The 13270-nt window shown below is 42.7% G+C and overlaps 1 protein-coding gene across 6 annotated transcripts in view; it reads left to right on the forward strand.

Annotated features, from left to right (window-relative positions):
• LOC311008763 (adhesion G protein-coupled receptor L3) overlaps positions 1 to 13270 on the forward strand; it is a 179396-nt gene that overhangs the window by 43779 nt on the left and 122347 nt on the right. For all 6 annotated transcript variants that reach the window (XM_084002629.1, XM_084002625.1, XM_084002626.1 and 3 more), the window contains exon 3: positions 6928 to 7156. In XM_084002629.1, the coding sequence (XP_083858755.1) occupies positions 7102 to 7156 (55 nt within the window). In that variant the 5' untranslated portion in view covers positions 6928 to 7101. The remainder of the gene's footprint in view (positions 1 to 6927; positions 7157 to 13270) is intronic.

A 13270-nucleotide genomic window follows, 5' to 3' on the forward strand; every position in this document is an offset into this window, starting at 1 on the left:
CCTGTTTATGTATATGAGAGGGCGGCCCCCTCTAAGTGGATTGGTCTACTGATCAATCATTCTGATCTAAGTCGACTCAGGTTCCTTCAGTCGATTTGTCTTTTTTTTCTGCATTTTCATGCTGAATGACGTTATGAGCATATCTCCAGTAAACAAAATATATATTGTTTTGTGTGATTCTTTGTAGAGAAGGTCAGTTTTACAGATTACAGATCTATCAAACGATCGACTAGTCAGTAAAATCAAGTGTTTGTCGACTAATTCCTCATGTCCAAGGACATTTTTTTTTTTTTTGATGCAGTTTTGGCTGCTGCCTTTTGGTTCACTTCCAAAATCAAGCCTGGCCCCACAATGACTTGCATTGTTTGTTGGCACCGGTGTGTCAGTCGCTCCTGGAAGGTGATTTATGGCCAACAGGTAAGGTTGTCATGGTAACCTGCCCGCCTGAGCCGCTATATCCGGCTTCAAGTGAAGGTTGTGTCGAGACCTGTGAAGAATTTCTGGTGATTAATGAGAATAAATAATCATCTTCATGGAGCGCTGTTTTAGCGCAGCTAATCCGGTTAGCCCTCTGCAATTGAGCCAATCGAATCGATTTGCCCGTTAGCAGAGATTGTTTGCGGCGCATAAGACAGTTTTCTGGAGAGAACACTGACAGATGACTTACCAAGGGCGCGAGAATGGCACCAAAACCATTCGAGCCAAGATCCAAACCACCGGCAGTCGAGAAATGGAGAGGTTGCTCACACATTTAATTTATTGTTTTCTGAGGAATGTCTTGTCCTGTTTTAGCTTTATCCATGACGATACATAATCATTTATGAGTTGATTTATTTATTTTTTGTAATAATAATCTAATGTTGTCAAATGTAGTAGACTAAAAATGTTGGCTTCCAAAATGGGGTAGAAGCATTAAGCAGAAGAACATGAAAATTCCATCACTGTGGATAAAGAAACTTACATTATGTATTTTATTTGATTAACATGGCATTGGGCTTATGGGATGCAATTGAGTTATTATGAGGTTGGACCTTTGCTGGGAGGAAATTTTGGTAATTGCGCCTCTTTGAATTTTAATTGAAAACCCCGGCGCTATAGCAACAGCAGCTGAAGTGAAGGCCGTGCGATGGATTAATTCACGACTAAAAATATCAGCCAACACACATCTTTATCTCCGTCTACTTTCTGTTGATTTCTTTTATTCATCCGTCTGTCCCATTTATCTGACTGCTCTCCCTTTCTCGCTCGCTGTCCTCCCACCCTCTTATCTCCGTCGTTCAATCTTCTTCTCCGCTCCCATCCCAAGTTTTTGATAGTCCATCCCTCTCTCTTTTCTATCCTGCCCAGTACCCCGCCTCTTCCTCTCTTCCCTCCCTTTGTTTGGGATCCATTTGTGCTGCGTTAGGCGAGATATGCTGAGAGAAAAAGACGGGGAGGATAGAAAAGAAGGAAGACACGGGAAAACGGAGCTTTGCATTATAATGGAGACGCGACTCAGGGCAGATTTGCCCTGCCTTTAACCGATGCATCCATCTGCATTTATTCACCCGAACGTGCATCTGTTTAGGCCTACGTGCTTTTATTCCCCTTGTGGGAACGTAACCCATCCCTATTGAATGCCTGTGTACTGTTAAATATTCCTTTTTCCATCTAGGTTTTTTTTTTTATTGTGTGTGCAAGTAATTTCCTTTTAATGGCTGTGTTTCTGTTGTCTTGTAGTTAAGAAGTGCTTTGTGTGTCAGGAGGGGTAGCGGTGCCTTTGTGTGCCTGGAAGGGGGAGGGGGAGGGTGGGGGTCCCATTATTTAACCCAAGCCATCAGTCACACTCAACAAGCCTATCATATAGGACCATTCAGAGACCGCGCAGGCTAAAGTTAGCACCATTATCTGCCTGTCACTGGCTAGCTGTGCTGGGCTCCCCTGTGAAAAACCAATTGTATGAGTGAATGCCTAGCTGCTCACGTTGCGGAGCTCCAGGGATGCGCATGGTGCCTTCTTTTTAACGGAGCACTCTCCATTTACCTTCACTTTTTCACACCTTTCAACTCGCATTAGAAAGCATGATTTTGACATTTATGCTGCATTTTTTTTTTTTTTTTAAGTAATACAACATTGACCGCTCCATTTTAAAACCACGTTTTGAAGCCAAACCAAGTGGGGATAAAAAAAAAAAGAAATCATCTTTAACTCTAGAAGGAAAGGACCGTCTCCATTTTAATCATCTCAGCTCATCTCCTAAGATTTCCGAGTGAGTGCTCATCAATCAAAAGTGTTTGCAGACAGAGCGCTTGATTAATATTCATCTTATATGAGACACTTCATTTGCATGAACACACTGTCTGTCTCATGAAAATTACCAAAGCCCTCCCCGCCGCTGCTGTGATAAGCATCTGGACATGAAACAGTGGAAAATCCGAGACATGGTATTTAACCCGGAAACATGATCCCACTTCATTACATAGTGTTACGTGGGAGGGCTGCAAGCAGGCGTGACTAGTAACATCATACTTAGTATGTCCCCATCAGATAGCGCCGAGGATCAAGTTCCACTTTGTTGCAGAAGCATTGTATGTAATGCGTCTCAATTAATGAAAATCATCTTCGGTTTCCGCGGGGTCAGGGAGTGACAGCTGGAGAAATGGCCTGAGGTGGCGAAGTGCATCAGTCTGATGGCGACGTGGGGGCCACAGAGGTAACCGTGCCACGCATGAAGAAGTCCATATCCATCATTGGAAAGATTTCTCATTACTTTTTTTTTTTTTTTTAAACCATTTTTACGACTGTTAATTGTTTCAGTAATGTTCCGGCTCGGCAAATGTCAGCATTAGCTGCCATTCCTTGTCTTATGTGATTAGAACTTCAAGATTTGGACTATTGGTCCAATAAAATAAGAAGTTCGATAACATCTTGGGCTTTAGGAAATTGAATCAGGCATTTTTACTATTTTGTGACATTTATAGGCCAAACAATTAATTGATTTATTGAGAAATTGAAAGTAATCATTAGTTGTAGCCGTACTTAGCAGGCAGGAGAGAATAATGTAGGTAATGATGGGGATTTCTGTCCCTCTCAGTGTTATATTATGTGTGAATTTGTGTTTCTATTTTATTTCTGTTGCGTCTTGTTTTGTTTGTTCTCGCTTTATGGCAATTCACAGGATTTTAATTGTCTTGTGATTCATTATTATAGTTGATATATAATATTACATTTAGCATGCTGATCTAGTTTATCCACATCGCCCATCCTGCCAACAGTCTGTACGACTAAGATCTACTTTCTTGTAAATTTGAATACACTGTCCCATCCTGCTCTGCCAGTACATTGTATGAGAAAATGGGGAAAAAAGCATGTAGATTAATGCACAATAGTTGACAATCCAATGAATATAGTCTGAACAAATCATTTTCCGAAGAAGAGTACTCCCGACAGCGATGCTGCTCAGCAATCCCGGCGGACAGAAACAGTGACTCATATGTAAACTGATAGTTGTTTATTTAAATATGAAAAGCGTATGTAAAAAGCATGTAAAACACTTGGCATGCTGTACTTCTGGCAGACTCTCCTGCACTCGGGAGTTGGAGAAAGTAAGGAAAGGCAGCCAGAGACAATTCACAGCAAGAAGGATGATCGGGCTCATAGAAAATAGACGGGAGGAAATGGCTCGCAGCACATTTCCATGAGAGAAATTACACTATAGTGGTGACTGGTAATGCACCAAATGCCAAAGCACACAGTATATTCTGATTTTCTTCCCATGTTTCTGTATAGAATGTGTTTTACTGAGAAATGCTGCAGGCGTTGTCATTGATGAAGCACAGCCTCACATCATGCCTTATTCCAATACCTTTTCCATAGCAGCCATTTTCACATGAAATAGTAGGGTAAACATTATAATTGTGATTATAATTATAGTTCTGTTCCATTCACGTTGGACAGAATCCATATTGTGTACGTTGGCTTTTTGAAATGGCTCTGCAGCGCGAATTGGAACGCAACCGTAATTCAATTTAATAATAATAATAATAATAATAATAATAATTAAACCCATGTTTGCCTGCTATCTCATATCAATATGGCTGCCGTGGAGGAAGGAGCACATGAGCGTTACCAATGTCAAGATGGCAGGAGGTATTTAGTAATAAATCATCTCCTTTTGGAGCGTTGAAGCTCAATCTTGTCCAAACACCTTTACAGATAAGTGTTGTGGTCATTTGCGTTACCAAACATGAGTAATGAATGTATATTTTAACTTTACATTTACATGTGAGAAAAAATCCTTGGGCATTTTTAGTCTCACTGAACCCCATGCCCCCTGAATGCAGCCTTGATTTAGGATCCAACTTAAATCAAGCTAATACAGCAGGTTTTATTTCCCTTAACACTCCTTGCCTCCCTTTTTGTCCATTTATATAAGCCATAATTGCTGTGAGACAACATATTTTCACCCCCATCAACCATTGCGGTTACAGTATCACCTGACTTTTGTGCTTTAAGCAGAAAGAAAAAGGCAATTAATTCTGTCAGGTTCCAACTTCTTGGCCCGTTTAGCACACGCACGATTACTAAAATAACGAACAGCGCCGCTGATTAGAAAAGAAACGCGCAGGAAACGACGCGTCGGTCATGAAGAAGTCTCCTTGATGCGGCTGGGAACAGAAGCTGCTAAATGTTGGCCAACTTATCTAAGGGAGTTATTCTAAATCCCCCTCAGAGCGAGTACCCTTGAAACGTCAGTACCATAATGTATCATAGGGCTCCTTCTGGAATACAAGAAGAGCTGGCAATGCCGGACGATAGCTCTGTCTTTCTCTTCTTTTTTACTCTTCTTCGTCTTTTTTTTTTTTGCATTGAACCGGGTCCAAGCCCTCCTCATAAATATGTATTTTATGATGTGTTCTTTTGGCGGTTGATAACAGTCCCTGTAGCCTACCTAAAGCCTACACCTTTTTTTTTTTCCTTTTTCTTTTGAGAGAGCAAATTAACGACTCTGATAGTGAAGTGTTTTCCAGTTTATGTGATCATTTCTAAGTCACACCTGTGCAACTCTTCGCTGCTTTATCTGTTGTGCTGCGAGATAATAGGCGTACAGTCAGTCACACACAAACATGCACATGCTGATACACGGGGAGCTACAGATTCTCATTGCCTGCCATAGAAACAGCCCCTATCTCTGCCTTTATTTTTGCTTCTTTGGGTGCAAACAAACAAACCATAGGTGCATATTTTCCACATGTTTTTGCCCGTGTCTCCTTTTCTGTATCATCAATTGAGGAGTTCTCCTTCGGGATAAACTTCACGTCCAATTTGCCGCATGGACAGTGTATTTAAATGCGATCATTCCTGCTATAATGTCTTCTTTTTTTTGTGTTAAGGGAGTCACAGCATCTGATTTGATGTCATATTTAATTTAGCTCTCCTGCAGCTGTCGGAGCATTTTATTAACATGCTGTTTACTCGCACGGTTATTACTTTGATCAAATACACTCTTTCGCAGAGCTATTTTAACATCTCAAATACCTGCCATCACACACACACACACACACACACACACACACACACACACACACACACACACACACACACACACACACACACATTCAGGCGAGTTGTTCATGGGCCTCTGCCAAGACTTTGCTGATGAGCCCGCCGACTTTTAACCTCTTAATATTGCCCAAATGGTCTGTTTATGTCGAAATAGGCTCGCTGCCCTTCTCTTAAACCCTTTAATATCTGCTCCAAAAGCATCAGATTGCTCTAAACTAGGATTTCTTTTTTTTCAGTGGGTATTAAAAGCCGGATTTTGGGATGTAGAAATGTCACTGTGACAGAGAAAGCAGGGACGGACGTAAAAAACTGATAAAAAAGCATCACGGTGTAGATCAAATGTTAGTGTTGGTGCAATTTGAGACGTGTGTGTCAGTCGGCTTCCCCGGTGCCTTGTCCTTTTGATGGAGGGCTCACATTGCAACCTTTTGTAACCAGCATTTCTGGTGTCAATGGAATTAACTCCCTGTGATATTAAATGCAGCATGGAATGCCTGATGTGCTTGTGTGGAGGATGGGGGGGGAGATTGCAGAGATTATATTCCAGCAGAGATCAGGGTGGATAGTGGATAATCGAGGGGTTTGGATTATCCAATCATTAAAGCTGACTTAACCTTAATATCATGATATGGCTTTGATGAGCATGATCCTTGAAATCTCATCAGAACATCGACGACAATTTTCATTTCCACCCTCGTCTAACAGCGTTATTCATGCCGGGATGTGGAGTTGCAAACTTTCACGCGCCGCTTCGTGAATATCGACACATCTCGAGTGTTGATTTCACGGCACGGGCAAGCCAACGCCGCGTCAAGCCCGTTCGACATACGCTCTCGTACGTTAACCCGGCGGTAGCTTAGCGATGACGTCATCCGGTGTCAAGAGTTCACGGGTGGCGAAGCTCCTCCGTGCTCCTCGGAGAAGGACCCGGGTGGCATTCACCGCCTCGCCTCCGCCGATTACCATCAGGTCTCGCAAGAATACACATAAGGTTTGGGAGCATGTGTGAATGCGCCGATCCATACGCCAAAGCCCAAAGCAGCGTGCGCTCCATCGCCCTCTCCTTGTCTCCCTGTGGGGGTGATTTGCCGCTACGGTGGGGGGAGTTAACACAGCGATTGAGAAAACAACAACAGAATATGCAGAAATACATTTCTGTGGTGTCTCGGTGTTTGGTTGATCACACCTGGTATGAGTTCGGCTGATTGGAGGTTGAGCAACTAGCGAAACAACACTGGATGACAACTCGAAAACCCACGTGCCATAAGGATGATGAAGCCGCGGTGCATCCATCTGTTCTTTCTGTAAACGAACAAATAACTCATTGTTTTAAATACTTCTGTTGAGCTAACATGTTTTTTTCTTTGTTATTCATTTTGACAGGTTTTTGACGGCGTTTGGCACCAGAGCAGAGACTTTGTGGCCTCGCGGGAAGTGCGGCGCAGCGGAGGGAGCCGCGCCATAAAGGAAGAACCCCGACACGGGGCGTTCGCCAGCGAAAAAAACGACTGAACTCAACTTGGACTTTTCAGCAGCGGGCGGTAAGAGGAGGAGGCCATGTGGACCGCACGCCTGCTAGTCCTCGCCAGCCTCTTTGCACCAGCCGCTCTGGGTGAGTTTGGCTCGTTGGAGACTTGTGTGTTTGTGTCTATGTGGAGCAGATGTGGGGACGACACGTACGTTTGCAGTTTTGTGTCTGGCACGGTTTGAAGCAATAGCAGAATTTCCTCTGTTTGCTATTTAAGTCGGATTCTGTCAGCCAACTGCGATACAAGCCTTTGACTTGATGTCTGTCATGTTTTTGGCATCTATGTCTAGTCTCGCTAATTAGCATGTTTTTTTTTTTACTCCTTAAACTTTCAGAAAATTTTTTTATTCTACACTTTGCTTATTTGCCCTTTCTTCTCTCTATTTTTATCCCCGTCCCCCTTTCTCTTATCTCACTGACACTGAACTGAACTGACTTAAAGAATCATTAACACCACGCTGACAATGTGGAGATGTTTAGTATGGCGGGAATTGCAGGAGAAAAAACAACAAAATATATTTTTATCATTTTACCCATTAAAATCTCACAATGAAGTTGCCAGGACTCTCTTTTCCCTACATGGCGGTAAACGGAAACCGCCGTTTTTTTTTGCAAAGCGTTTCCCTTTCGGCCTTCTGTGAATTGTTTCAGAGGCAAAAACGAAATGAAGCCATTTAAATTCGGATTAAAAGAAATCAGCGGCGGTGGTCGGGTGTGTGTGGAAGTATGTGTGCGCGGGAATGCGGCGCTTGGTCCCAATCAAGTAGGATTTAGATATAGGGAGTGTATGGAGAGGGGAAATAGCCCATAGCAATGCTAATTTGCTATAGCTTAGAACCATTAATGGGCGATTTCGAGGCTAATTGAATTGTTTTGGTGCTGCGATATCTACGCGGGGCGGAGGCAACCAGCTTCACCATCAAGTGCTAATGACGGCATGCTTTCCAGCATCGTTAGCATGTCTTCATGCTCAATAGAAAGAGGTCAGGGGACGGTAATATGTCATGCATCTCACCAGAGGTTGCAGATTTAGGGTCCCTCAGCCAAAATAAGGACTATAAGTGGAACTGAAATTAAAATTCAACATATTCTTGTTTGTTTTTTAATAACTTCTTTTCTGCCGCAATGGCACCCACATTAGTGTTCTCTCAGGGGATGAATCTTTGGTTCCAACTGACAATGTGGGTGCGGAGGCAGTTAACGTTTATAGCTGCTGCTTAGTCCCATCTGTGATTTGAGCACATTTCCATTGTTCCTCTTCGTCTTCAATCTGTGTTGTGATTTAAGTCACGGAGTAATGCACAGAGTGGGAGTTCTAACTGTTTGGTCACACTAACTAGACCCCTCCTTTGCACATTGCCGTGTTTTTGTGTAAAAGAAGGGCTGGTGACTCAGCAGCTATTGAAATGGCATGGATGAAAAGTAGCGTCTGGTGGGAATCGGTGCCCAACATCCTTACAAATGTTTAATGGTGGTTAAACATCTATTGGAAGCCTTGTGCCATTTTGAGTGTTATTAAAATAATTTCTTGTCAGTTCTACTTTTAATATTTCCCATATTATTTGAACTCATCACATCCTAGTACTATTTATTGTACTTCATATAATTAGAGGTACACAGATATAGTAACACACAACTATATATTGTTTTATTTGCAGTCACTTGACATGAAAATAATGAAATCTCTAGTCCCGCCCATGTGAATCTTTCCACTATCTGCTGTACTTTTTGTTTTTAAGAAGTGTTCCCTGTCTTCTAACTACAAATCGATATTGGAACAAAAATAAACATCTAAACTGGTCCTGGGATTAAAGAGAAGCTTGTCGATGGTCCTCTGGCTGGATAAACACTAACTATAGGACTGTCGTCCTCGGCCAATTAGAAAGTGTCGCGGGGGATTGATGTGAGGTTATTTAAAGAAGGCAGACGTCTGAGAGATGTGTCTGAAACGTGTCTCTGTTTAACTCCATCTAAAGGTGCGACGTGTGTGAATTACAGGTAAAACATCTAACTTAAGCATCAGAATGTGAAGAGGTTGATATTATATATGTATTGTGTTTAATAACACAACATGAGAGGACAATGAAGTAGATGTGATACATGTGCATTTTGATATTTTGTCTATGGATTATGGCAGAAACGGGAAAATGAATCACCCCCGTCACCGGGAGTAGAACGTGCAGCCGCTCAGGGAGACGGATGTTGACCTTCAGTTAGCAGTTAGCTCTAATGCAGAGAGCGCAAAGCCCAGCGCCGGGGGTCTGATTCCAGAGGTCGTCTCCTGGAGCCGCTGCACGCTTTACTCCCAGAAGAGTGGTCTCTCAGGCGAGGGTCGTTTTCTGCTGTTTTCTGATCCAACACACAAACAAATGTACAAGGACTGTACAGTAAACATAAACCGTAACCATAGGCACCAAACGACAAGATTATATGATCGCTGTTTTTTTTTACTGTCTCAGAGTTGCAGCAGTTTGGTCACATATTGCATTTTCTTGCACTGTTGATAGTTTGTTGTTTTTAGTTTTTAATACTGTAAATGATTTTTGTATAAATGGTTGTGTTTTTGCACGATTTAGCACAAATCTAATTTACTTCACATTCGTGCAGCTCACTTTTTCCAAGCATACCATAGATTTATGAATTAGTGACGGTGTTTTCCTCCTCAGTCTTCCATTGCTTTCAGTTGAAGTTGGTAAGGTCTGAAAGAGTAGGAAAAGGCATTCATCAAACTCAAAAGCTCTATGACCTGTTTGGAAAAATATGCAGCAGAATTATGCATGATTTATCAAAAACGGGCTGAAATGTTAAGAAAACACCTGCACAGTCCTTTAAATCGATCACTCAGCTTTGTTACTCATCACAACAATCAATCACTCGTCGTTCCCATAGGAAGAGGTGATAGTAGCTGGTTCACGGTGCTGTAACTAGTGCTCGACTCATGCAAGCCTGTTTTGAACACCAGATGAAGTGGGTTTTACTCGCAGAAAGCAATCATTTAACACCCAGCCTCCCGATCTCCTACAGCTGGGGAAGCTTTACTGGGAATCTTCACCGCGGTGTCAGTGTACGTGTTTCTCCCTGAGAGGGTTGGGAATGTGTACTCCAGAGGATGCTGGCCTACTTTGGGATCTACATCCCTTTTGTCTATATTCTGTCAGGCACAGGCATGCTCACACGTGTGCACGGATGAATAGAATCAAACGCGCACACATGCCAAGCGTCACGTAATCATCCCGACACGCAGCGCGTTAAAAATGCACACACGAGCACAGGTGTTTTGCTAGAAGCTTGCGGGCGTCCCGTCTTTATTTGCGTGTCAACACGTAAGCGACCGCCTGACACTTGACACGTCGTCTGAGGTAAAAATTAGCAATATTTCTGGACAAGCGCGATAAAGTCGATGACAAAATGCAGCTGGAGGAGCGGTGGAGGATTTGTGGCTGTGTGTGGGTGGGAGATGCGTCTTTTGTTTGCGTGTCTGCCTGTGGATGGGGCTTGCTTGTGATCTGTGTGTGTGTGTGTGTGTGTGTGTAAGTATAGCTTCAAAGCCTCGCAAGATTAATAAAAAAAAGTTCCATCACAGATGCTGTCACTGGGTTGAAAAATAAGTAAACAGCATCCGTGTCATTGTTTTGGTTACAGCGAATAACAATGGAAATCAATGTCCCAAACACTCTGTCCATGCCCGAGCGGCACATTAATCATGTGTTTCTTTGCATGTGAAATGCTCCAGGAAAAAAAAAAAAAAGGATTTTTCTATTCATTTCCACTTAATGCCACCACCGTGGGGTGTGAGACACGGCGGCTGTAATGGATGACGGCTCACGGAGCGGTCCGAGAGACGGAAGCGTGAAGTCTGACGCGTATTTCTCATGGTCAGACACGAGTGCATGCATCCCGCCTGGGAGCAGATATGGGGGGATAGGTACGTAATGAGGGATGGCTGAGACAGCGAGGCAGATGTGTGCCACGACACATCTGTTCAGCGTATATGTGTGGCTCTGGGGGGGAAACGTCGGGTAAGAAGCAATTCACCGAAAAGAGATAAAAAGTGAAGAATTGGCATATAACATCCATCATGCCTTTTTGTCTTTCGTTCACCTACAGAATGTGCACAAACATCCAATATAGCTAACCAAACAAACGACATTAAGCGCCGACGTCAGCCATCGCTGTTCCCGTACGGATCCACTTAATTAATCTCCTTGTGCCAGGGCACCGACTCCATCCGCCAAGGCGTCCCCTGGATTTGCCTAATTTGCTTAATTAATTAAACAAATGATTTATTTGTGCTCATATTTCAAAGCGGGAGAAAAGTTCTTTGTAGAGCCCACTGAGGCATGTACTGTTTTGTTGTGGCTGTGAGATGCCTCTTGAAGCGCGGTAAATAAGTGGGCTTCGGGAAGTGGGCGGGTGTCGATCAGTCACTTGCGGCGGCGTATTGTCGCGGCGGATGGGGTTCCTCGGCGCAGCGGTAAATTACATATGCATTTGAATGCGACGTTAGATTAAGTAGATAACCATGTGTTTGGGGAAAGTCAAGTCGGGGCACGTCGTGTCTCTCTGGAGAAGCGACACAGAGAAGGAGTTTGAGGTGTTTGTACTTTGAGGTGTCACATGAGTGGAAGGTTCTAGAAGTGAGCCAAGAAATGTTGACGCTTGAACTGGTTGGGAATCAGTTGGTAGTTGGTAGGATAGGCGTAACCCTGCACAGATGGTCCCTGATTGGTCCAAATAATGGTTCCAGGTGATCATATAATAAACCTAAATTTGTTATTGCAGCAGACTGGCTTAGTCTATATTTGCATATTCATACAGCTAATGATACATCACTAAGGAGATGAATTGCAGAATTATCTTGGACAAAAATGTTTTATTGTGTATAAATGTATGTGTGATCATGGTCATTCCTCAGGGAAAGGGAGGGAAAGTCAGGGGATCCCCAACGCCATTAGGATTCATCCTCTGGGGCCCATGAATGTCTATACATAATCTAATCTAATATGTTTTTGGAGATTATTAGTCATTGCCATACCAAGTGCTAAAACCTCTTATTCCCAGACTTGTTTGTATGTTTATCTTGTTAGAGGTGCTTCATTGCAGTGGATGAGGGTTTGAAAATGCATCCCACATTGATCATATTGGAGTTTGGAATGTACTGCACATACCGGGACAATAAATGTCCAGGCAAGGCCACGGAGGTGCTAAACAGGCTTCGGGAGGGGAAAACAGCAGCTTGTGCACGTTGACATTCGTATGTCCCCCCCGGTGCACGGCCACTGCACTTGATCTGTGCTGGCATATCATCATGATAAACATAATTTAGTGCATCCTAAAGTAGACAATGCAGGTGCATTATTTTTTTTTTTTTAAATATGAGTTGCTGTTGAGCCCGGAAGGAGAATTCTGACTTGAGAGCCACTTTTTTAATCTAATTATAAGGCAATTTATTGCTGGCAAAACGTCGACTTTCAATAAATCCCTTTCTTTACTTTTAACATAACAATTTGATCACTTTGAAAATGGTTTTGATGAGATTTTTTAAAAATGCCCAGGGTTTAATGCTTTGATTTTTTTTTCATTATTTGCATCCCTTTTTCTTTTCTTCCTGGAAATGGATTATTCTTTTCACATCAGCCACATAAGGCTTCCTGAAAATAGATAATACTTTTCAGTTATGAAAAAAAAAGAAAAATACTACTTAGTTTCTACCTACCCGAAGGCTGGCCTCAGCTGTCATTTGGATGCCACTTTATTTCATAGCTCCTTTCTGAACACTTTTTTTGTGTGTAGCGGCGTTTAGTGAGTTTTTTTGCGGCACGTGTGGCCTTATTTGAATAGAATTGATAGATTTGAATTTAAAGTACATTTCCTGGGTTCAAAATCCAATTTTCTTTGTGTTCCCCTTTCGGCTCCTCGCTTCCATGTTATCTCGAGTAACATTTTGTGTGGCATTTGGCATGGCGCGCAGAAATCATTTCTCTTTTTATGCTCTGCTATAATGAGTGAAAAATCAATACCTGCTTGATCTGGGGAATAAAAGAATGGCCTTTGCTGCCCGTGGCACCAGTAGACATTGCCAAATTGCTGTCAGAACTCGCAACCCAAGAGGAATGGACGACAGCAACATTAAGAATGACAGGGTGGGGTTAAATACCTCTGCATGTTTTATAGGTGTCCGTACTGGGACCCCGTGTG

This window comes from Eutrigla gurnardus, assembly GCF_963514095.1.
Source record: "Eutrigla gurnardus genome assembly, chromosome: 23".
NCBI classification, from domain to species: Eukaryota; Metazoa; Chordata; class Actinopteri; order Perciformes; family Triglidae; genus Eutrigla; species Eutrigla gurnardus.